At 38.9% G+C, this 25,309-nt stretch overlaps 1 protein-coding gene across 6 annotated transcripts in view; it reads right to left on the bottom strand.

The window, feature by feature from the left end:
• Positions 1-25,309, bottom strand: part of LOC128741558 (fasciclin-2) — a 144,457-nt gene that overhangs the window by 44,339 nt on the left and 74,809 nt on the right. For 5 of the 6 annotated variants that reach the window (XM_053837467.1, XM_053837468.1, XM_053837469.1 and 2 more), the window contains 3 exons: positions 6,712-6,886; positions 3,007-3,060; positions 776-942 (listed from right to left, as the gene is read on the bottom strand). In XM_053837467.1, the coding sequence (XP_053693442.1) occupies positions 776-942; positions 3,007-3,060; positions 6,712-6,886 (396 nt within the window). The remainder of the gene's footprint in view (positions 1-775; positions 943-3,006; positions 3,061-6,711; positions 6,887-25,309) is intronic. The other variant, XM_053837473.1, reaches the window with a different exon arrangement.

Below are 25,309 nucleotides of genomic sequence, written 5' to 3'. Positions count from 1 at the left end.
ATGCTGTTCGATGCTCAGAGTTTCGTAGTAACATTTAATCACACGTCTCCTCTCTTCCGCTTTTTACGGCGATACTAATGCAATGAAAAGAAAATTTTCAAAACAGTTGGATAGCTAGTGACTCCGACAATCGATTCATACAAAGCTGATGTGTCAAAATGCATTAGTATCGCCATAAACAGCAGAAGAGAGGAGACACGAAGAGAATCTCTCATTTGCAAATACGTCGAAATCAAAAAGTACCCGAGAGTTGAGGATTTTCCAGGTACTTGCGTAAAATCAATTTTGCTTGTCGGGTGACGCCATTTTCCCGATTTTCGAAAAACTGACAGCGATAAAAATACATTGTCAACAATACACTCTAAACTACTCCTAAGTAAATTTCCAAGAAAAATTACACGATTGGTAATTTTCTACAGGGTTTTTCCGTGATGCAATTTGATGTGTGACACCCTTTAGTTTAAAGCAAATACCTGCAATACTTTGCAATTTTGCTCGTTATGAAACAGGCTAAAAGCAAACCATAAATGAGACAAAACTAATCTTCATGTCGTTCATATATTTTTTATCCAATGACAAAATGCTGAACAACATAGTAAACAAACTATCCAGCTGATTTTTAAAATGAAATTTGATGCTTTTCAACACAATATTCCTGCTCGATAAGATCACGAGTAGATTCACGCTCCAAGGAAGCCAAGTGTTCAATTTCGCAGCTCAAAACGTTCATCCACACACCCATCACTCTCGAAGCCTAAGTTTAATTACTACTTACCGTAAGTTTCCACTGCAACGAACGCGCCAAGTTGCTCGGTAACGGAGTAGGACGCCGCGCAGTAATAGACGCCGGCCATCGACTCCTGCAATGAGTTGAATATCAGCGCCAACGCTTGCCCGCTTGCGATTGACTCGGTGTAAATCGGTGGAGATGACTGGCCCGCTCTGCAAATATAAATGAAACGAAAAGGTTTTGTCGGTTGCAGTTGGGGTCGATCGGAGGTTTAGATGTATGTGTTAATGTAATAAAACTCAAAAAGTTTTGCCAAAGTTTTGGCATTTTAGTTTTACGATCTGTACACGTATAGTGGTAGGCAGTTTAATAGATAGTGATAGAATGAGCGAAGGAGATAGGATGTGAGTGCACTGTCAGTGTTCATTACAGATGGTCTGAGTGGTATCATATTATGCTGTTGGTTTCAGTACAGTCATGCAACGATAATTCAGCTCACCCTGTATGTTTCGATATCTATCTGGCACAGGAGTGCCGGAGCAACGGGGAACGACTGTGTAGCGTTAGAAGATGCTTAATTAGATTAGGGATACTTCTGACAGCATACATGTTTGGAGTTGGCCAGAACAAAACGGAAAAGGCTGGCAAAGTCGTATTGATTAAGAACTTCCTCATCAGACAAGCTGGGGGGACGAGAAAGAAATTCAGCTATGTAATTGGATGATGCCGCAAAGACGCCACTAAGCAATTCACACACAGCTAGTCTATGGTCTCTAAGAGACGACTGATAAAGGAATTTGTTAGCACAAATTGCTTCCTCACCGCCATCGCCTTTGCCATTGCTAACGTTGCTGTAGGGAAAAGCCTAATGGACCTGGCATTATTCGCTGAATACTTTCGGTCCTTCGCCGAGATTAAGCAAACAAATCAATCGGTCGAAATATGCCAGCTCATTGGAAGTTTTAGCCAAACAGGTTCAGTACTGGGGTATGTGATGGAAACATGTGAGTGTAGCAGCTATGAATGTGTGTGCCGTGGTTTCTTCACGCTATCAGGATTAGCTAGCCACACGTATTCAATCTACTGAATGGGATCTAAATATCGACAGATACACCAACAGATGTAGGACTAGTGTAGGACTCAGTTGCTAACGATTAGAAGAAGAGGTTAGCGAATGTACAGATTGATAGCAAGTGTTCGTGCTTGCACATAATTAGAGTTTGATTGATGTTTCTAACTGAAAGTGCTCTAATGATGATATCAAATGATGGAATGTGCTCCGAATTGGAATTCGTATTCCTAGGTATGGTGCGACTTCCTAAATGAAATGATTGATTGAGTGTGTACTTCATTGGGGTTAGTGTAGCTTAGCTTTGCATGGTGCGTTTGAATTTGAATATGATTTGGTGAAAGAAAGACTGAGCAAGGCACATTTTGAAGTCTACCAAAAAACTGCTTGATGTCCAATTACAGCGTACAGTAAAGTTAGATTGATCAGTATAGTTTCTGACGATTTTAACATGCATTGCACATAAAATTAAATTACTGAAACCGAGTACTGTAAAATACTGGCGCCAGTAATTTAATTGAAGAGTTCCTTTTTCAATATACTTATTTCAGCAGGGATTGAAAATTTCTCAATACTAAATTTAAACCTGATAAAAGAATCCCCAGTCATGAGAACAAATTACAAGTATCAATTTGAGTTTTTTTTGTGATCAAAATTGTTCTCAAAGTCGCAACAATGATGCAATAAAACTTAAATTGTTTCTTGTGATATTTTCTACCAAGTACCACAAAATTAAGGATGTTGGTTCGGTACCATCATAAACATCAAGCGACTAATATGAACGCAGATAGGCTAGTTTCACCGACTTTGGACTCTGAATTAGTTTCAAGCTTTTACTTAACTATTAGCTTCTCGGTATATCTGATGATCAATGAGTAAAAATAATGCATGAAAATCAGGTTGTTAGTAAGTCTTAAAAAGCAAATAGCACACACTGGTTTAATAAATAAACAAAAAAAAACAGACGGCAACTGCTTGATGCGTCTGCTCAAGCGTTTTCAAAATCGACCAAAGCATTATCTCTTGGGTCCCATAACGGGCAGACTGCAGTGGAGCTGTTTCTACAATGATTGCAAGGTTCACAATGTCTCTATGAAGCTGCCACCGTGCAAAACAATTATTTTATAATTAATATTATTCTGAAATACGCATCTATGGTGAGGTGGAAATGATACAACAACAATCAAACTCTAAAATGCGCACTTACTTCGCTGGGAGTTTTCGACCCTTAGAATCGTACTGTGGATAGTAATGTTTTGTCCTGAATAATAAAACAAGGGAAGTTAATCTAAAATAATAGCTGGTTGAATAAAACGGTGCAAATATTAAACGTTTGTTATGTCGAAGGTAAGATTCATGACTCTGTGGATACACATTGTTAACGTTCTAATTTAGGAAAATGTGTAAATTCCAATAACTTATTTTAGTTTCGTCATCGTAATAAAAATAACACTATTGAAAACTAGCCATTCAATCACAAATTACCAAAAATAAATTGATTTGCAAAGCCATCTTTTTTTGGTTTCGAAAAAATACACCTATTATTCCAAATTATTAGTTCGCCATTTTGAATCTGGCTTCATTTATTACAACAACCTTTGCAACACTGAACTGCAAACTAAATCAGTGAACTGGCATTGTGAAATATGGCATTTTATTCACAATGAATAAATGGGGTAGGGGTATTAGGGGCATAATGAGCACCCTAACTTGTTGGCTGATTTAAGCACCCAAAATGACTGAATTTTTAAAGTGTCGTCATTGCAAAACATACATTCACTATCGATAATCAAAGGCAGACTGTTAACAAATTGAAAAATAATTGGCATGATGACGAAAATTGCAATTTAAATTCATGCTTCAAAAACTAAAAATCGGTCAGTGTGTGGGGCACAATGAGCACCCCCTGGGGCATAATGAGCACCCTTATAAACACATGCTTGAAGGGTGTATATAAGTACAACAACCACACACACATACACACACACTCACACACATGCATATACACATACATACACACATACATACACATATACATATACACATACACACCCATACATACACATATACATATACACATACACACCCATACATACACAAACATAAAACGTGTAAAAACGTCGAAAAAACTATTGACCGCCAGCCGCTTAAAGCCAATTGAGCCGCGGAGGTTGCCTCTGGAGCACACAAGAAATGCTTCGGATGACGCTTAAGCTAGCTATGTTTTAGTGTTGAAGACATAGGCTTTTCCGTTTCCCTCTGCCGGGTAGTAATACCGTAGCATCGAATCTCCATATACAAAATATGGACCACCAGCTCTTGTTCTGCAGCGGGAATGAAAACAGTTTTGAAGGAATCAATTTGGTCCACCTTCTGCCCCGAGATTGCCCTTTCGTATGGCCCCACATACCGAACTAACGTCTGCCGCAAAATGCCGTGGTACTTGGCGACTTGTTTTGTGGATATTGCGTCTCACCTTATAGTGGTCAAGGCCGCTTGCAAGGCCTTTTTTGACCAAATATATCTTCCGGATTCTCATGGTATATTCATACCATCACTGTAAACAAGCATTGATGCGATAAACAAAGAAACCTGCAGGTTAGTTAATGCGACATAGTGCTCATTTCACCCCACCTAAGGGTGCCCATTTCGCCCCCAGTCAAGTAGTTAAAGTAAAAATGGGTTTTTACATTAATTATAGTATAAAATCAAAACTTCAATGAAGGTGAAATTTGAGATACAATGTATACATCATGTTGCAGTGTGCACTTGATAGATTAAGATATTCAAATGATCGTGAAAGCTTATTTGGTAGTGCACCAAAATTATAATTTTTTCGGCGTCTGAGAACCTAGTTAAGTTTTTTAATATAACTCCGTGTTTTAAAAGTAGAGATCACTCATTTTTTGATAAATTGATGCTGTTGTACCTACAGCAGTGTTTCGCATGCCATATGATGTTACAAAATGCGTACTTTCGTAGAAAAGAGGGGTGCCCATTTCGCCCCGTGTGCTCATTATGCCCCTAATCCCCCTACGTCATGTTAGCCTACTTCTGAGTAATTCTCGAAAGAACGGGGCCACAACGGACACGAGGGCTTCAAATATTGGAACTTTTGTACTTGATAAGCTTTAAAATGGTTTAAAAATGAGAATTACGCTTTTCGTCCCTCGAAGCAGTGGACCGCTCGTTCGCCAAGGGGCCCGGTAGTTTCAATAAACTTGAATTTTTAGAAAACTTTGAGTTCTATAACATGTTTGTCTTAATTAGAGTTCATTAGGATAGAGTTCATAGAGGGTCATTAACTCACAGTTCTATAACATGTAATATTTCTCAATTTGCTACGAAACAACTAACAAATGACATGGTTCTGTTAAAGAAGAACAGGACTTTCAAATGGAGTAAATTGTTTTGCGGCCATCTTGGATTTTATCGCCATATTGAATTTTATCAGAAAATCGCCGTTTTTGTCATGAGTCCCCGACCGACTTTTATCAATTTTTTAGAGAGGAAGGATGAGACTTTTAAGTGAAGTGAAAACAAATTGACGGCCATCTTGGATTTTACTGCCATATAGGACTTTATCACAAAATTGCCCAAGCAACAATGTGAGTTTTATTGTACTCTTATAGTGGTCTTCAAGACCAATTTTGGTCTTAAATGCCATCATAAGAGTGCAATAAAACCCAAATTGTTACTCGGGTGCTTTTTATGCCATGAACGCACCAACTGTTTTTAAGTTGAAGGTCACCGTTGGAAAACTAAGAAAAAATGCTATACGAAGCATTCATTAATTTTAATGTGTAGTGGAAGTAATCCGATTAAACAACTAGTTTTCAGTAGCAAAGTTTACATTACATAAAAATTGTAAACTCTTCTACAAACAATGAATTGTTTCATTTAGCCCACCACCTGGTTAACTTTGAGGTACGATGCTGGTCTAACAATCCAGTCGTCATATGTTCGAGTCTAGGCTAGACTACGGTTGCTGGATAAAGTAAGTAAGACCGTTGCACTGACCCCGCAATTGTCCTGTACTCTAACAGCAGGTTGGCAAGGTTGTCGATAAAGAAGGTTCAAGTCTTGGAAAGACGTTTGAGCCTAAGACTGCTAATTTTTATCTTGTAGCATTTTTTCTCAGCTTTTCAATTGTTGTCTTAAAATGGAAATCGGTTAGGAGGCTCATGACAAAGACGGCGATTTTCTGGTAAAACCCAATATGGCGACCAAATCCAACATGGCTGCCAACAATTTACTTCATTTGAAAACCCTGTCCTTGTTTACAGAACCGTGGTATTTGTTAGTCGATTCAAGGTTTGTTAACAAATTAACCTTTTTTTAAACTATCGGGCCCCTTGGTGAATGAGGGGTCCATTATTTCAAGATACTAAAATTGTAATTCGCATTTTTAAAAATTTTCTGCTAATTAAGTACAAAAGTACAAAAGTAGCCGCCTGACACTATTTTTTGCTTACTTTTATTTTGTTGGCACTCTATTTGACGGTTTTCATTCAATAATAAAATAAATAATCGAAATAAAAAATTTTCTAAGCGCTCAACCGCTGAAATAGCGCGTCACGTGCAGTGCGCGCATTTCTCGCAACCGCACGTTTATTGTGTGAAATTTTCCCCGAGAGCTGCGACAGTTAATTAAGCATACCGCAATTTTCCCAAAAGCTCTCGTCGCAAATTACCGCACAGTGAAATTGAATCGTTCTTTCCACCCACGAAGAGTTCACTGCGCTTTCCCGCCGCTGCTCTTTCATTGCCATCGAAAGTCCGCAATTTATCACTGCACGCATGCAATTCCGCTGAAAGTTTGTTCGCTCTTCGTTACAATTAAAGTTTACCACCACCGCCCGGTTGACGGGTGGTTGGCAGAGAGGGTGGAAAACGATTTGCGGCAACTTACGCTTTCGGCGGTATAGTCATGTTGCGATTGTCGCTCCACCGCAGATCAGATATCAGTGTGCTATCGGGAACGTCGGGTCGGCAGGTCAATAGCAGTGACGCTCCCACCGGTTTGCGCTGGACAGATGCTGCCGGAAGGATTTGCAGGCTCGGAATCTTTTGGCATTGCGCTAGACCTAAAAAATGAAAGAGGAAAAAAAAACGGATTTAGTGCACCTCAATGGTTATTAAAAAGCATTCTATACAATAACCCATTCTCTGCCTAGTGGAAAGGGTACAATCGCGTAACTTATTCCACCGGCTGAGTTCATGATCGTTATAATATTTAAATTACTATTAACAGCATCTGACAATTTTATCATCTCTCTCTCTCTTTCACCAAGCAAAACTTTGCCAAAGTTTCCAAATTACCCCACGGCTTTTTCAGCGCACTCGGCAGATGATGTTTCCAGTAGCAAAATTTTATTAAGTGCCATTGCAGATGGCAGGCGAAAACTACTGGCGACACAAAATTCCAACTCGAAGTAGCTGAAACTGCTCGGTTGCACAGTTTTATTAAAACATTTCCACATAAAAACGTGATATAGGGTATCATAGCAAAATCAGATTTGTTGGGAAGCAGATGCACTAAAAGTGCGACAAAGAGTAGATATTGCAGGCATAATTCCAGCAATTTCCTTGCGAGATTGCGTTTCCACAGATAATACACCCTAAATTGTCAGTTGCCTTGCTGTGTGTTTTCTGCAATTCTTGCTGTCATTCTGTCTTGTACCATATCTTATACCATATGGAACCGGGAAGTCTTGTTATAGAGGAACAGGCGTAAAAACAAGATTTCAAATTGCGTGCGAAATCAGGCGGAAAAAGCCTCTGTATTCAAACTTTCAAAAAATATATGTTTATTCATATTTAGTTATGTACGTTTTGGAAAGGAGTTTTTATTATCACTTCAATTATAAACAACGTTGCGGACTTTATACAGTGTTGACATTAAATTTGAGTTGACATAGAGGTGAATTGGAGAGTTGGTCACAATCATAGTGCCTATCTTTTCTTTCAGAATGAAATTTAGCCAATCGATAAAACAGCAAATTACTAACATTCCGGATACAAGTAACTTCAATGATACCTGAGTGAAAATAGTAAGTTCCAGGTCACTGTGGAGCAGTGCTGCAATTTTTCGACTGAAAATTCGAACGCCGAAAATTTTTCCATCTCAATGTAAAGGATTACGTTTGACAGAAAGCTTTTTCGCACTCATTTATATTTTTTCCCTCTCGACTGCTTGCATCATCAGTATCAACAATATCATCAATATCATTAAGATCCTGTTGATATTGAAATAGCAATATCATTGAGATGCTGTCAATATCATGAATTTTTAATATTAAATGCTGAAAAATTATTGTATGATTCAATAATTGAGTTAGAGTGATATTGATATTGACAGCACCACTCAATACGTGATAGAACCTAGTGAATGAACTCGTCACTACCAAAATAATTTTGACGGATTGAACTGAAATAAACCTTCACTCGGGTTCAGCGCGTTGTTTTCTTTTTCGATTAGTGCGCTATGATGCCGATTTTGACTAATAGTTGCATTCATTTTCATCAAAATTTTGATATTGAAATTGAAAATTCGCAGCCCTGCTGTGGAGTTGAAGGAAATGGGAAAGTCGATTCACTGGTAAGAAGAGGACCTACACACCTACAAGATTTATAGGGCCAGAACCTTTTTGTTGAATTTCATCAAGTGCTCTAAAATCGGAACTTGACGAGTGGGAAAGGATGACAATAAAAATGCGAACTGGAATAGCATAAACGGACTATTTACGACAATCACAAAGGTTTAAAGAACCTAACATCGGAAAAAGCCAAGCACTACTTAGACCCAACAAAAAATTCTTAGCACATTGCTAAGACTAATCACCAGTCACTGACCGAGCAAACATCAACTCATGGAGACAAGCAAGCTCAATGAGGATGATTGGTCGCTTCTGTAATCTTTAAAGATAGCCCTCGGAACTGTTCTCACCTGATTTTTGAATAGGTCCTAATTGCAAATGAGATATTCTCTTTATGTCTCCTCTCTTTCGTCTATAGACGAATATATTATGCCTGCATGAGAGCATTTCAATGCAATCTTTCTTAACGAACATAAGACGTTAACAATCATGTCGTGCGAAAAAGATGCCGTCAAGGGTATTTGCGGCGTCGTGATAGACGTAAGAGAAGAGACAAGAAGAGAGTCTCTCATTTGCAGTTCGGACCTATTCAAAAATCAGGCCAGACTTATTCTGTGAATACCGAGTATTGAACTAACACAGACTGCGTATCCTCGGGATGCTAATCCTAGAACCTTTTGGCATCTGAAAGTCCCATTAAAATGCTCAACTTTATAAAAAGTTAAAGAAGCCATTGCGACAGCAAAGCTGGGCAGATTGGTTTTTGAAGCAAACGATTTACGTTGGTTCCAATTGGTAACTTAGTCATCGTCGTTTGTCAGTAACGATAGACAACTATACGTCCAAAGAGTTCTCTGCCTCTTTGGTAATTTCGCAGGGCAGCCATCATCAGCCCTGATATTTCTGCTTTATGTCAACGATGAAAACTTCTCATTTTAGTACTTGCTGATGACCTCAAAATGCCAAAAATGCTCTCTTTCTTCAGCGATAACTAACGGTTTTAGTAACCAATTGAGAGTGTCTACGAACTTTATGGACATTTAATGCCTGAAATCTTTCTACTGTTCACTTGTTTGTTCAGTTCTTGAGGCGCTGGGCTGGTACACAAAAAGGTACACGGGTACCAGCTAGCCACATGCCCTGGCAGGTGTTGTGGGTTCAAATCCGGTTATAATCTCTGATTATAGCTTGGTTCGACCCATACACCTTCCAGCATTGGACAAAAGATAGGAGTCACAACGACAACTTGTAAAGCGTAGCTACCTATTACCCCCTCCCTTCCTTTCCACTCTTTTCCCTCCATTCCCAAAAAATCCTTCATTACTTTCCCTTACCGTCCCTTCATCAATTGTAGAATCATTGTTTCAAAAAAATATTAATATATGCCTGACCGCATTTCAAGGTCATGACTAAAATCACGAGTTTGGTCAAAGTTAACTTTTGTTAGCATCAGATTGATCAAATTGATTGGTTTGTATCCGCTTAAAAATGGTTTGTAATCTATACAATTCAGCGCTGGCATGAAGAAACTTAAATGAAGAAATAGAAATCACTTAGAGTGAAATGCTAATCAGCACGTAATCTGTAAATATTCAAATAATTTTAATAAATGAAGGTTACAGAACCAAATATTAACGATAGAAAATGATAGCAAAGCACTCATTTTTCTAAAGTTTTTAATGTTGTTAGTATCGCGACCAATGGTATAAAACAGAAATAAAAATCTAATTCTAGATAACATTTTATCCGATCTTAACTAATATTTCCCATTGGATAGTCTGGTTTTGTCCATCACTTTGACATGGGTTAAACCAAGCCAAAAAGGTACGTATGGTTGGTAGATTCAACACAGTCTATACAAACTTTAATCTTCAATGCTGCTGTTCGAGAACCGGATTAGCATGAGGCATAACGCTACAGCGATAGGATAACTGGAATATTGCGACCAACTAAAACAGAAACGATGAATGGAGCTATAAATATAGATCTATATTTTTAGAAGCGAATGCTGTATACTTGTGAAATAGAGATTTTATTTTCTGGGTGGAATCACATGTGTTGATTTATAATCAACGGAATAAAACAATTCCGAATTTTTGATCGTGTATTCGACGAGGATGACGATGACGACGATAAAAATTTCCTAAAAATAATATTACAATATGTGTTTATCTGGTATAATGAATGTTCACTTGTTTTGCTTACGTTTAGTGTTTCCGTAAACTTCTTTCCTGCAGTTATCTCCTAACTTCTCCTTTCCAATCTGTTACAACTTTCTAACCTCGTTCCTCTTCCTTCTGTAGCCAAATTTCGTACCGGTTTTAATTATGTGTTCGAATTACGTTAGCATGTAGCACGCAATATAACCTAGATTTTAATTGTTCAATTAGCTTTAATTTGCATGTGATCTTAGAATAGTTACCTAGCACATAAGTATTAAATTTAAGCACTATTTGAATATCTAATCACTACAGTTTACTCTGATAATAGCATGTAAGTATTTCACTGTGATAATAGCGTGTAATTATAGTTTCAGAATAAATTTAACCACACCGCATGTGCCACCGAGAATTTTGCCTTTCACGAATGTTTACTTTTCAACGATGATGACATTTGCGCTACCTAGGTTGCCAGATATTTTGAGCCGCCGCAGAAAGTGAGGTGCGCCGACCAGGGGGTCGTCACACTCCCCCCCAGGTACGCCAGTTCGGCTTACTTCCACTTCGCACCGAACGTCCAGCACTGTAAGTTCGCACATTCCTCCGATAAATATATCCTCCGCTGTATGTCGCACACTGCCGCTTTCCCATTTGCTAGCAGAAATCACCCTGTTCTTCGGGCAGCAGTTACGGGAATGTCCTGAATCTATGATGACCACTGTGTAACCCACTTCGAGGATCATAACGTTGCCAAAACATTTCTTACGTTTTGTGAACTTCGACAAGTAACGATGTACCCGTCGCCACCAGAAGATATTCGCCTCTGCCAAAGAAGTGTGCCAGGAGCACCTCAACATATTAAGACTTTCGTCGAACTGTATTGTCAGTTTGAAATCCCTGAATGGGCCCATGACGGAACGATGTCGTCGCACTATGTAATTCCGCAGTACCCTCATGCGGGAATTCATAGTAATTCGCTCAACCGCAACAGTAAACGGATCGAAATAATCCACCCCCGCGAAAGAGAAACGCCTACTACATGCCGCCAGGATGTTCGTTAGGAATCGGAGTGCACTAGCTACCGAGCTTGATCCGAGTTTCCAACTGCTGAAATATTCTACGGAGAAAAGGGGTTCTGAAGTGATTCGGTGGTGAAGCAAATTTGGTCGCATTTCCTTCTTCGTTGAACCAGACGAGAACGGCTCGGCTGGCAGGTCATCGCCTTCCTGTCTCAGGAATTCCGGCCATTTGATCCTCCGACTTTCATTTTCAAGGTCTGGCATCCGTTGCCATTTAGTTGCGTCATCCACCACGTTATCTTTCATGCTAACCCATCTCCACTTTGCCATTTCACTGTTCTTCACAATGCTGCTCACGCGAAAAGCCACGGACTGTGAGTACTGGCGATGATCTGACCGTATCCAGTATAATATGTTACGAGAATCAGTCCAGAGGTATTTCTCATCTACCTTTGACGATAGGTTGCTGATTACTGTGTTCGCTAACCACGCGCCCATGATCGCGACTAGTAGCTCGTGCCTCGGGATAGATACAAACTTGAGTGGGGCTACTTGTGCTTTCGCCGCACCAATCGCACATTCAACAGCGCTGGTTTGCTGGACTCGAGATGCTGCATAATCGTCTTTGTATGCTTTGACACTTATGCTCGTCTTCAAGCGCTTCTGATTCTCCTCTGACGTGTAGCCACACATGTTGGTCGTGATGACGAAAGACGAATAGAACAACGGCCATTCCTTGGGTGTACCGCTAAACAACAGGAGTTCACGCGATACTGCTTGGCGAGCGGCTACTTGACTACGCGACAAGTTGCTCTCCTCATCTTCCAGTAGAACTATTTGTCTGGCAGCAGAAAGCTGCGCTGGATTGAAACACCCTGTGTTAGCCCTAGCGTTATCGATTCTCGAAGGAAACTGTGTGCGTTCACCTATCCTTAATTTGCCAAATTCTAAAATAGGCTGGATGCACAATTGTTTTTGCTGCTTCGTTAGATGATGAGGCGGCTGACTCCGGCGCCCCGTTGGTTGAGATGGAATCTTTCCGATGAACGTGCGTTGCTCATCTCCATGCTGAATCTGGGCTGGTTGGATTCCCTGCATCCATTGATTCTCTTTGTGGTTGAGCATCTGTTTACCTTCCCCCTCTTCATCTACAGCTTTCGTCGTTGATTTATTAATTATTTCTCTCAGAAGATTGTGTTTCTCCCGGAGATACTCGCGCTTCTTAGCTTGCTCTTTTTCCTGCAGCTTCCTTTCTTCATCTAGAATCTGTAGCTCCAACTGCAGCCTTTTTCCCCTTTTGGACATTGTGGTAGTTGCTTTTCCTGATTTCTGACTGGAAACGTCCATCCGAACTTGTATCTTGTTATCGGATGGGTTGATTCCTGTCCTTGCGGATGCAACGTTCATGGATGTCCTTTCGGTTAGACTGGCGATTGGTGTATTCCGTGATGATAAAGACGTGTTATACTGCAGCGATAGAAGCGGACGGTTATCATTCAATGGCACTGTTTCGCACTGAGCTTGTGGATGCACTTCGCGATAGTAACTCGGTACGCGTGAGAAAGGCGGTAGACTTACATGCGACGGCTTTGATTGAGCCCACGGTAGCAATGTAAAGGGAACTGACGCATTAGGCAAGAGAGGTGGATTATACTGATCGAACGCTACGGACGGTACTGTCGTATCAAACGGTATGACGCTTGTCAGCGGTTTCGATTGAGCATGAGTAACCGTACAGGGGTACGAGTCTGGTGTAACTGACATGGGTTGTGTAACTGGGACAACGAGGATGGTTGGTAGAACATTATTGTTCGCCGTAATCGAATGACTAACTGATACGGAGGCTTCTAAACGCGTAGCCTCTGCTTTATTTGTTAAATAAGACACTTGTGTGTGCGTAGAAACAGCTTCCTGAACGTTTGCATTCGTACTTACGGGTGGAACGAATGGAGGGGCTTTTGCAGACGTCTTACGTTTTCTCCTGGCTCCCTTGACTGCTTCGCATGTAGGGCAGAGCCAGTCCTGGTACTCTATGTCTGCAGTTACACCAACACAGATGAAGTGGTACCAAGCGTTGCATTTGTCACACTGGCCCATGCTACTATCGTCTAGGTTCACGCACATTCTACAGTGCTGCTCCGTTGTAGCTTCGACGGCAGCAGCCTCTTGTGTCTCCTGACCACGTCGCGACATTCCGGGTTCCATACGAACTTACAGGTGCAAGTAAACGAAATTTTTATATTGTTGATTTATAATCAACGGAATAAAAAAATTCCGAATTTTTGATCGTGTATTCGACGAGGATGACGATGACGACGATAAAAATTTCCTAAAAATAATATTACAATATGTGTTTATCTGGTATAATGAATGTTCACTTGTTTTGCTTACGTTTAGTGTTTCCGTAAACTTCTTTCCTGCAGTTATCTCCTAACTTCTCCTTTCCAATCTGTTACAACTTTCTAACCTCGTTCCTCTTCCTTCTGTAGCCAAATTTCGTACCGGTTTTAATTATGTGTTCGAATTACGTTAGCATGTAGCACGCAATATAACCTAGATTTTAATTGTTCAATTAGCTTTAATTTGCATGTGATCTTAGAATAGTTACCTAGCACATAAGTATTAAATTTAAGCACTATTTGAATATCTAATCACTACAGTTTACTCTGATAATAGCATGTAAGTATTTCACTGTGATAATAGCGTGTAATTATAGTTTCAGAATAAATTTAACCACACCGCATGTGCCACCGAGAATTTTGCCTTTCACGAATGTTTACTTTTCAACGATGATGACATTTGCGCTACCTAGGTTGCCAGATATTTTGAGCCGCCGCAGAAAGTGAGGTGCGCCGACCAGGGGGTCGTCACACACATGGCTATCAGATTTTCAATTGAAAGGTTTCAATCAAACTAGGTATACTAAATTTTTTTGGAAGGTTGCTTGCTGACAATTTTTCAATTGAGTTATTTTTAATCAAAATACATTACAACGTTGTGGAAGGGCTATATATAATTCTGAATTCTAAGAATATTGTTTTATCGCAATGCGTCACAATTTGATACAGTGATACAATTCGGCGAATTCGCAATGTGTCATAATGCGTTTGCTTTAAACTGTTATCTTCCTATGGCGCTGCAATTCTGATAACTTGTCATCTTATGTATATGGATGCCGTATAGTTGAGCTTGACACATTAGAACACACACAAAATATACAATAGCCTATGCTTACATATTTGTGCCCAAAATTATCAAATTTGACTCTCCAGCCCTACTCTCCAATCCTATTCAATTGCGCTGAAACTACTCCTGAAACTACAAGATTGTTTAAGACTTGTTTTTGTGACATTTTTTCAAGTTTTTACAGGATCAAACAAAATTGCTCGCTTGCTAGTCCAATGCTGTCTTAACAAATACAGAGAATTACCAAAATAACGTGAAGCCTTTAAATTCAGCAATCTTCGAAACAGATTTGTCTCTATAATATAGTGGCGAAGGCTGCATATTTCCCTCTGCATTATGGCACTAGAATCGTTTAACTGTTGGAAAGACTATTGCATTACAATCTTTTATCCCTCCTCTTGCCATAATCCTTCGTCATTGCATTTGCGTGCTACTCGGAATGAAAGTACGCTAGCTGCATGTATACGTTTAAAGCGACTTATCACTGCATATAACAAGCTGATAGAGTTTCGATCCGGTTCTACACGTGGACTGCACTTACAGTCAACTGAGCGGTTCTGAACTTTTCAGGTCTGCAGCACTCGACGTGTACTGTCATGCGACTACCGACCGGATCGACGTTGGGCACGGAGTGCACTTTTCCAAGTTAGTGCGCACCATAGCACTTATCCATTTTTCCAGAACGATTGACATGAATCACATATTTTCCTCATACGTAACATAGTCAAATGCTTTTCATGTGACGAGCATGGTATCATCAAAGAACGGCTGGCATGAATTGCAATAAGTTTTACAAGATTTGACCATGATAATGGGATCACTACTTATCGTTGATAAAACTGTTAGTATACAAGTTTTATACTGGGTCTTTCCTATACAGACGACCGTAGCATAAACTTTGACGCTCGAGAAACATTATTCAATACACAGTTTAATGATGTAATGTTTGCAACTTCAAAACTACAATGTTTACATAAACGCGATGGGTTGAATATTAATTTTATGAATATTAATATTGAAACTTGATTTGATATGAAAACGATCTCACAATATTAATTACATTCAATGAAGTCGAATGACTACCCAGTATTATGCTTAATACAGTTGTCAGCTCACGACAAACTACCAATTGAATTAAGTCAACTCTTTAATCCTCATGGTGTTGCATGCTACTGACTTTACCAAAGCCATAGGTCTGGCTGCACATTCCAATAGCATCCAAATGGTGCCATTTTACCTCATCGGATTCAGGAAACGCGTTTCGAATGGCTGGCAATCCGAAACAATGGGGCCGACGTACAAATGCTTCTGCAGCCAGCCGAAAATCCAACGTTACCCGAAAGAGCAGAGCATTGAAAAGGAAGTTTCAATGTGCCCGCTGGGAGTTCTAAAAGAAAGCCATCAATATCGGCCTGAAAGATTTGTTCTGTTCTCGAAGTTATTCGAGCGTGTACCATATATACGGAACATTTTCAAGTGTTACTGACGATAGCTGGTACGAAGTTTATCTGCCGATGGATGACGAGGAATCGTTTTTGCTCGAAAAGGGGTTCCATTTCATTAGGAACGAAATCGAATTAGGAATCGGAATGACTGACATTAAGTGCGGCGACTGCTCGTGATGCTTCGTCGGATGAAGCAAGTCGCAATTCCCCGCGGTAGAGTGTCACTCTCAATTACCCGAAATGGCTTTTGGTGCAGTGGATGGTCCACAAATGCGCTCCACTCACACCGCAAACGAGCAGCCGTGTGTCGCATAGCCAAGCTGTCTGTGCACGCGAAATTCCAAACGTATCCTTGTTCTATATTTACCGTGGCGGAATCAAGAATGCAAGCGACAAAGTAAAAGCCTGTCAATGATATCTCAATGTGATGGCATTTTCATGCTGTACCGTACGTTCGAAGAAAGGATAAGTTCAAGCTTTAGGAAAACGTAGCTCACTAAGTCGAGCACATTTGATGTCATTATCGACATATGTTTTTAATAGGTATGTTTATACACAATACGGCTAATTAGTTGTCAGACTAAACTATTTATACGGAAATATAAGAACCATTATCGAGGATTATAAATGTTCTAGTAATAAAATTGAAAACATTGTTTTCCTATATTCAAATAAATATGCCTCATAGGGTAGATGTACCATAAATAGTGGGTGTACCAATGATAGTGGAAACTCGAAACATTTCATAATTTTAGCGAATTTTAGAATAATTTCAAGAGAATTTCAATTTTCTATTGATAAATATATATTTTCACAGTTTTATCTAAGGTACGTGTAGTTAAAATTTAAGTTGTTGTCCACTATTACCTATAGGCAAATTTTGCACTATTAGAGGAACATTATCACTACTTTTGGAGCACAGACTAATGCCAGGAAAAGCGATATTTGAGATATATTAACCAACAGAATGGTATAATTTTGTATGTATTATAGTGTAGCATGTTGTCATATAGTTAAATTGGAAACTGATCAATTGAGCAGTCCAATTGTCTTTAAATACTATCCTATCGTAATGGAGGGATTACTGGAGCATCTACCCTATAATTATTTTGCAAATTGTCAAATAATGCATCATGAAAGTTTGCAATCATGTCGAGTATAAACCCAGAAAAAACCTAGAACGGGCTTGGAAATATGAGGCCTAGTGTTGTCACGATTTCGAATCACGTTTTGATGCCCTTTACGGTGCGTTGTTTCGGTTAGAGTAGCATCTTCTGAACGATCTTCTGAATCTTCTGAACTTTGGAAAATCAACGCTTCCCACAACTAATGATTATTTAGCTCATAATTAGAAATTTTTATACAACTAAAGTTATATGACGCCAAAACTAAAGCACTATTGTGCCAAAGTGGTGTTTTACTATCTGTATAAGCTTGTTTATGATGTGTCGAAATCGACCGGCATTTACTGCTGGGGCAACCTCGTGTTTTTGTTTTAACCTATGGGTCATTCCACGTCAAATGGCCAAGTGCTATGTAATCGACCTTCTCGGATTTGAACCAAATTTTGTCAGATTGTTCGTTTCAGGTTAGCAAGAAGTACGGGAGTACCTTCATTTTTAAAGAAAAGTCACGTTTTCGTCAAATCCTCTTATTTTCTTTTGCTTGTAACTCTGGAAACAATAGGTTTCGAGAGACAATTTTATCATGTTTCCAAAGGAAATTGTCCAAGGAATCCGAAAAAAATATTAACTTTCAGGGGAAGTGTGCTAAATATTTTTAAATTTAATTTAAAAACTAAGTTTGCATTTTTCTCTCAATGAGTACAATTTCAAAAATACCAACTTCATCGTATTCTTCAGACTTACATTTCATTGAAGCACTGAGTTTCATTGCAAAGTAAAAACACTTTGTGTTATCTACCCTTAAAAATTAGTATTTTTTCGGATTCCTTGAGCAATTTCCTTTGGAAATATGATAAAATTGTCTTTTTAAACCTATTGTTTTCAGAGTTATAAGCAAAAGAAAATAAGAGGATTTGACGAAAACATGTCTTTTCTTTTAAAAAGTGGGATTTCGAATTTGACATGGCAACAATTTGATTTTGAATTTGATTTTGGCAACAAAAGTATCCGTTTTTGGCAACACAAAATATTTTACTTCCAAAAATATGCTTAAATATCAGTCAGTTTCCGCATACATGCTTTAAATGACGAAAAAATGATGCCCTCAGTGTGTTCATGAAAAAAAGTTTGCGGTTTCCAACAATAATATGCTTATTGTCGTAGAACTTCGTCTTACCGCAGGTTGCCAAAAACTTATTTACACTGGACGGATAGCTCTTGGCGGATTTTTTAAACATAAAATGGGTGCAGTCGTTAATTAATAATATGCAGTCATCTTCTAACGCATTTACATTCAATTTTTTCATATAAAAAAAAGGGTCTCGATTTTGGAACGGTTTCGATTTTGGTAACATAGGTGACACGCATTTGTTGCCAAATTCGAAATCCTACTGTACTCCCATTAATCGAGGGGACGTTCAATCGACACTAAGCTTAGGATTTTTTCTTACTGACCTGAAACAAACAATCTGACAAACTTTGGTTCAAATCGGAGAGGGTCGATTACAAGTTTGTCCTTTTTTTCGGTCACTTGACGTGGAATGACCCCTATGTAACGAGGCTTTAATCAATTTTTTTATAACGGTAGTTTTTTACAATCGACGGAGGGAACGGTAGAAGAAAGTAATGACACAAAGTTGTTTATACCTAGTATCTCAAGGTATCAGGGTAGCGCAAGGTATTATATAAGGAAGGGTGATTGATGCAACGCTTATTAAGTTTGTATAAGTTGTTGAGTTTGTATCCAAGCTGGGGAATCCGCGGATCGAATGGGAGTCAATTATAACCGGGGAAGTTGGGTTCAAATCCCTGGAGGCATCCAAATGGAGATTCTACATCACAGACCGATAATGCCCTAATTGGTGGTCGACACTCTATCTGTATGTCATCGTATGGCGAAATATCAATCTAAATCCGAAAAGAATAACGCACGGTGATTAAAGAAGACCAAAACAGTCGGAATAAAGGGAAGAAGATATTACTGGGCTGTGGAAGAAGATTCATGGTGCCATTGACACAACTGCGAGAGAGGTGGTATACAAGACGTGTGGAAAACAAAGTAACAGCAGGTGTGATGATGAATACCAGAGAGTGACAGATGAGAAGAAACAGGCCTGGAGTCCCATGCCCACCGCGACAGCACGTCGTATAAAAAGACTAGAGCTACGATAAAAAACCTCGCCCAAAAACGTGAATACCAAAAGCACGTGCTTATCGACGCAGAGGAGCGATTCGCAAGCAAAGACAAACAGCGTTTCTACGAAATGGTGAGGAGTACGACATTTGCCATGCCTGTAATACGCAATTATTGTGCTAGCAATCTGCTTTCTAACAAAACGGTGGTAGCAACCAGGAGGACGACTTTCAGACGTTGTTTGACGGAGAGGTGAGTGATGGTCAAGCTGTGGAGCCACCAATACAACAGGAGGTTAAGAAAGCAATTAGTAAGTTGAAAAACGGTAGGGCTACTAGGAAGGGAGGTATTCCGGCTGATTTTCTAAAAGCTGGGAGCGTGCGGCTGTACGAAGCAATGCATCGGATTATTAGAATCTATATGGAAGATCAATGACGGATTAGATATTTACCCTGCGTCAGCTACTAGACAAGCTCCGGGAGTACAACTTGCAGACCCATCATTTGTTTGTGGTCTTTAAGACGGCGTACGACTCAGTCAAACGAAATAAGCTGTGGCGACGCTGGGTGGATTCTACCACACGATTCCAATGCGAGGCATTCTAGAGATTCTGTACGAATCATTTGGGTTCGTCCGGGTAGTTGGAACTAGATGGGAACGATATGAACTAGCAGAGGAATTAATATTTATTGGTACGTTCGTGACATATGACAACGATATAAGTTGCGAAGTAACAAAAAGTGCACTACAGAGTATCGAAAATAGAGCACAAAACTCACATTAAAACAACTATTATGGCAGAAGAAATACACAGTCCCATAAACAAAGAAATAACAATGCTGTATTCTTCACAAGTTATCAAATATTTCAACCTCCATAACTTTCATTCATTTGATTTCTCGTTTTTTCGGGTAAACGTTTGAATTGATTGCTCTGTATTACTACACGAAGCACAACTAATTCACTTTACCTTTTTTAACCTCCTTTTTCACACAACACTGAAAGGACGATACCTTTCAAATTTCTAAACAGCTGTCCTAATGAAAGGACAGACGTGATTATCGTCTAAAATATAACAAAAAAAAAATAAACGGCGGAAGGCCAATTTAAAGTGAAAGTAACAAGGGTAGATCCAGCCACGAACGGGATTATCGCTCACGAAAGCATCCTAAATATCTCCGCTTTTGCCACCTCCCACAGGAACGTTGCTGAATGGCGATTATGCAGATGCATTGTCTTTCCAATCCATCACCCGAAACGTCAGCAGAAACATAATCCCCAAGTGTCACAGTTCTATTATAAATTTTGAAGTTGATCGATAACTGTCGTTAATCGACTCCTTCGCTTCTCGTTTGTAACGTTGAGTTTAGTAAATCATGATTTTTGCCGGCTGCTGGTGCCACGATTGAATATAGTACCGTTGATAGAATTGAAGAGGAGTGAAGGTTGGTTTTTCTTTAAAATGTTCTTCATAGTCTGAAAAAAAACCATAGGCTTTGGAACATGCACGACAAATTCATCCATTTATCCATTTCATGGATGCGGTACGATGTTAGATGCTCACTTGCAGAACGAACGAATTTCGTCTCTCCGTCATTCCGGAGTGAAAAACACACACACCGTTTGCTACCACTGCAGCTCCCAGGGGACCGATGAGCTGTCACTCGCATATTTGGACCTATTCATTTATGTTGAAATTTATGCCTTCATTGTGAAATGAACTGTACCAGCTTGCAATCTCACATGTCTGATAGCCGCGAACCGTCCGGATGCGGATCACAATGTGCTGGCGTTCCGTTCAAATGCGTCTGCCACTTTTTCGCAGTCCATAAAAAGCCAACCTTCCGAGCGAAAAAAAGGACGACAACAACCAATGATACCAAATACCAAAAAAGCACGATGGCATGTAATCCATTTTCATTACTTAAAACGTGGGAGGAGACGGCGCGGCGGCCGCCGACATGTGAATCTCGAAACCGATTGGAACGGGAGTCCGAAACAGCTAATTCCGGCCCGGTAGTAAGCCGAGGGTGATGCCTACTTTGGTGAAGTGACCTTTTATTAGTTTTAATTCGTACGTGTTCGGTTCACGGGTATTCGGTTGAGAGCTGGTACTTTACCATGTACTTTATCAAATGGAATGGAATTTTGCGGATGTACTTTTTTGCTAGGTTGCTGGTTTTCGGTCACAACTGCATGTAAAAATAGATTAAACTAGGCTTAGCGACTGACGGAATGATTCATTGCTATTTCGAGTTGTAATGAAATGCAAGTCATGCATAATTTGGAATAAAATGTATAAAACAATTTAGATTACATTCATAATCAAGGGTAAAAATTTGCAATTATGTTTTGTTCAAGTTTATTGATATTTTAATTATTCTTTCAGTGTTCTCTATGTAACGAAATGTACATAAGCACAAATATAATTTCATTGCAAAATTTTAAATTTAAATGTTTTCTCAGAGACTTAATAGATTTCGCAGGCGGTTATTAGTAAAGGACAGTTCGCTGCTAGGGGTCTGTAGGCTTGGGGGTTCTGCAACCTCCCGAAATATTTTGACTTAACATTTTTATACGCACAGTTTTGTTGTTTTGAACTACAATACATTAAACTAAAACTGGACTTTTTACTTTTTTTTAGCGTGTAGGTGCTACATTCCGTTATCGAAACTTAATCTTCTGTTTTTATACGACAGACTTCGCAACCAAGCGTTAGAGTGCAGGACAATAGCAGGGCCAGTTACCACGATCCTATTGACTCTAAAAGCCTCTCCCAGTCGAGATACGAACATCCGACGACTGGCTTATTAGGGCAGCGTCATACCTCTAACCCAACGGGAGGTCTCCAATATGCATATTAATAACAATTTTGCCGGTCAATTCTTATCGGAGTGAAAATAATTCTCATGCTGTTGTCGAAACACTGTGACATCCTGTAGCATTTTGAACTATATGAGTCGGTGGAAAAACCGCTTGATACGCTGTTATACATTAGAGATGTTCTTACGAGCCAGAACCATAACAGTGATAACCATTACTATATCATAATGACTGTTTTATACAGCAAATGAGTGCCATTAATGTAGAGTAGCTGTTATTTCAACAAGATGGCGTAACATGCCAACCCGCGTTTGTAATAATTGATTCGTTGAAACGTTTGGCGGATGAAAAATTTCGCTTAATGCCCCCTTAGTTTGCTTCCAAGATCATGCAATTTAAAGACGTTGGATTATATTTTGTAGCAAATAGAGCTCTAATATTAATATATCGATTCAAATAATAATGGCAACGGATTATTTTCAGATTAAGGTCAAATTCAATGTTTCTGTAAAAACACCTTTTATCTTAGCTTAGACACTACTCGCATTGACGATTTAATTTCAAGTCTGCTCGGACTTCCCTAAGGAACTAATATAAAAGCCGACGAGATTTTCGCCATTAAGCTAACTAAAGTGAAAATTTGCACACTTGCAAAAACTTTCGACTGTATCTCAACATATTTTATTTGTAAAATTAGATATTCAAATGACTGCTGTAGCTATTCTTCTGCAACACTTAAAAGGTGTCTTATAATGAGCACAATATCTAAACGCGTTCGACCGTGCCCGTCGCACACGGTAATCTAGTGTGCTATGTGTGATGTATGAATTCATGCAGTTTTCAGATACTATTTTAACACTCAACACGTTGCACCCAAAACTAAATTGCAACGAAACTAAGCGAGATAGCTGTTACACGTCAAAGAACGAATTGTACAACGGTACCAGAGCTTTAAATTGGTAAATACAAGCAATCACGCCTTTCGATGAAAACGCCTTGAGAAACACTTATTTCAAAGCTTTTTGCTTCGGAAAAGTTAGTAAATTTGTTGAAGTAGGGTGTAAGGGAAATTTTCAGTGTAAAATTTTCTCAGATTTCGAACAAAAGCAACAGAATTGAGCCAGCTAGCATACTTTTTGTACTGGAGCTAATTTGAGGGAAACAGAACACTGTAACTTCTGAGATTTGACCATGTGCGTAAAAGAACTTTTTTCGTCAAATGTAGTCCTCTATCACCCCTTGAAAGATTTGCACTAAGCTACCTAACCTTGTATAAATTACTAGCAAATATAGCTAGAGAGCATATATTAAAAGTCAATCGCTCATTTTCTATTGGAAAAGCAATTTCAACTAAATGAATACTACTGGCTTACCTGACTTACCAGGAATATATGTGTTATTGTAATAAAACGTAACCTACCGTTTTATTCGTTTATAACGTATATGCGGCTAATATCGATATCAAACGATTTTTTGTAAGACATGCTTTTGTTATTGCATTTAACTTGTAAAAAGTTGCGCAAATAACAATTCAGTTTTACATCAAAATGCTTGCGTGTTACTGGCACTTCCTATATTTGAAGTTTAAGTACGTTATTTTCAGCTATCAAAATTAACGATATTTTCGATACAAGAGCGATATTTATCGAAACCTTTCGAACCAACACGATCCCGGGAACACAACGTATATTCGCAGTGAGTCCGGTAAAACAGTAGAATATCCAAATTAAATTTTGTTGTACGAAGAAGATGCTAACCGCATCTAGCATCTCTCCGGTTGATTGTGCATTTCCCATAAAATAGTAAGGAGACATTGTTAACCATATAATATGGTGATAATATTGCGGTCGCAGCTGACTGCCAATAGTTGTTTTGCATCCATCCTAATAGCTCTCGTTATTTTCCGTCCACTTTGCATTTGAAGTGGCGCTGCGAGATATTCAACCGTGCTCGAAAGGATGCATACGATTCCCCACATAGCGGTGACTCGTAATAATGTCATGGCAAATTTTTTGATAGAGATCACCTTATTCCTTGGTGCTTGTACCAAATGGAAATATTCTATCATTGTTCTTCCGGGTAAAAGGCAACAGCGACAGGAAGTACTAGACAAAGGATAACCTTGGAAAAATACACAAAGAACTACGTTAATAAAGGTCAAGAAGTTCTCGAGAAATGGTTTCATTTTGTTCGAATGGCGACAGGCTATGTTGGACGCTTAGTATTAAAGTAAGAACTGCACATTCACAGGAAATTTTGTTCTACTAAAAGATGATGATTTAAAACATCAATAGCTCAATTTTTTTTTATTAGTAATAACTAGAGTGATAATCTCAAAATCCGTGTGTCACACTTTAGTAAAAGGTAACGAACAGCCACCGTAAGAGTGCCAAAAATATATTTTTGTATAATCATTTGAAACTCAATTAAAAGTATACTCAATTTTACTCATTTCTGTCAGATTGATGAAATATGGTTTAACCTGGTTTGTATTTGTAAGTATTGGATGGACCCATTCGTCCGAGATTTGTTATGTATCAATGTGATATTTATTATTCTCCACTTCTCCAGAATCATTTCTTATCAACGTCAACGTTTAATTAAGAGTACCACAAATGGAGCTTACCTGTAAAAAAAAAGATACAAAAACAAAGTTAGTTGGTAAAAAGATAAAAAGAAATCAATTTATTTGTTTCGTAGTATTAAAAGTATTGTGAATGTTTTACAATATTTCTGAAAGCAATAAAATCAATCGCATGAATTGGGAGCTATTGATCAACTCACACTTAAAAAAAGCACCGAAGTCGGTAAAATTTTGCCGAGATTTGGACAGCCGAGCGTTCGGTAAAATATTTTATGATACCAAACGTTAGTAAAAATCCGTAAAAGTCGATATGCACCACCAAAAATTTTACCGAACGCTCGGCTGTCCAAATCTCGGCAAATTTTCCCGAGGTTTTTAAGTGTGTAGTGTCACTTTTTGTGTCACTTATACTTATTGTGAATTATGTACACGAGTGC

The sequence above is a fragment of the Sabethes cyaneus genome, chromosome 3 (genome assembly GCF_943734655.1).
Source record: "Sabethes cyaneus chromosome 3, idSabCyanKW18_F2, whole genome shotgun sequence".
Lineage (NCBI taxonomy): Eukaryota > Metazoa > Arthropoda > Insecta > Diptera > Culicidae > Sabethes > Sabethes cyaneus.
This window is presented reverse-complemented; position numbering and strand designations above follow the sequence as displayed.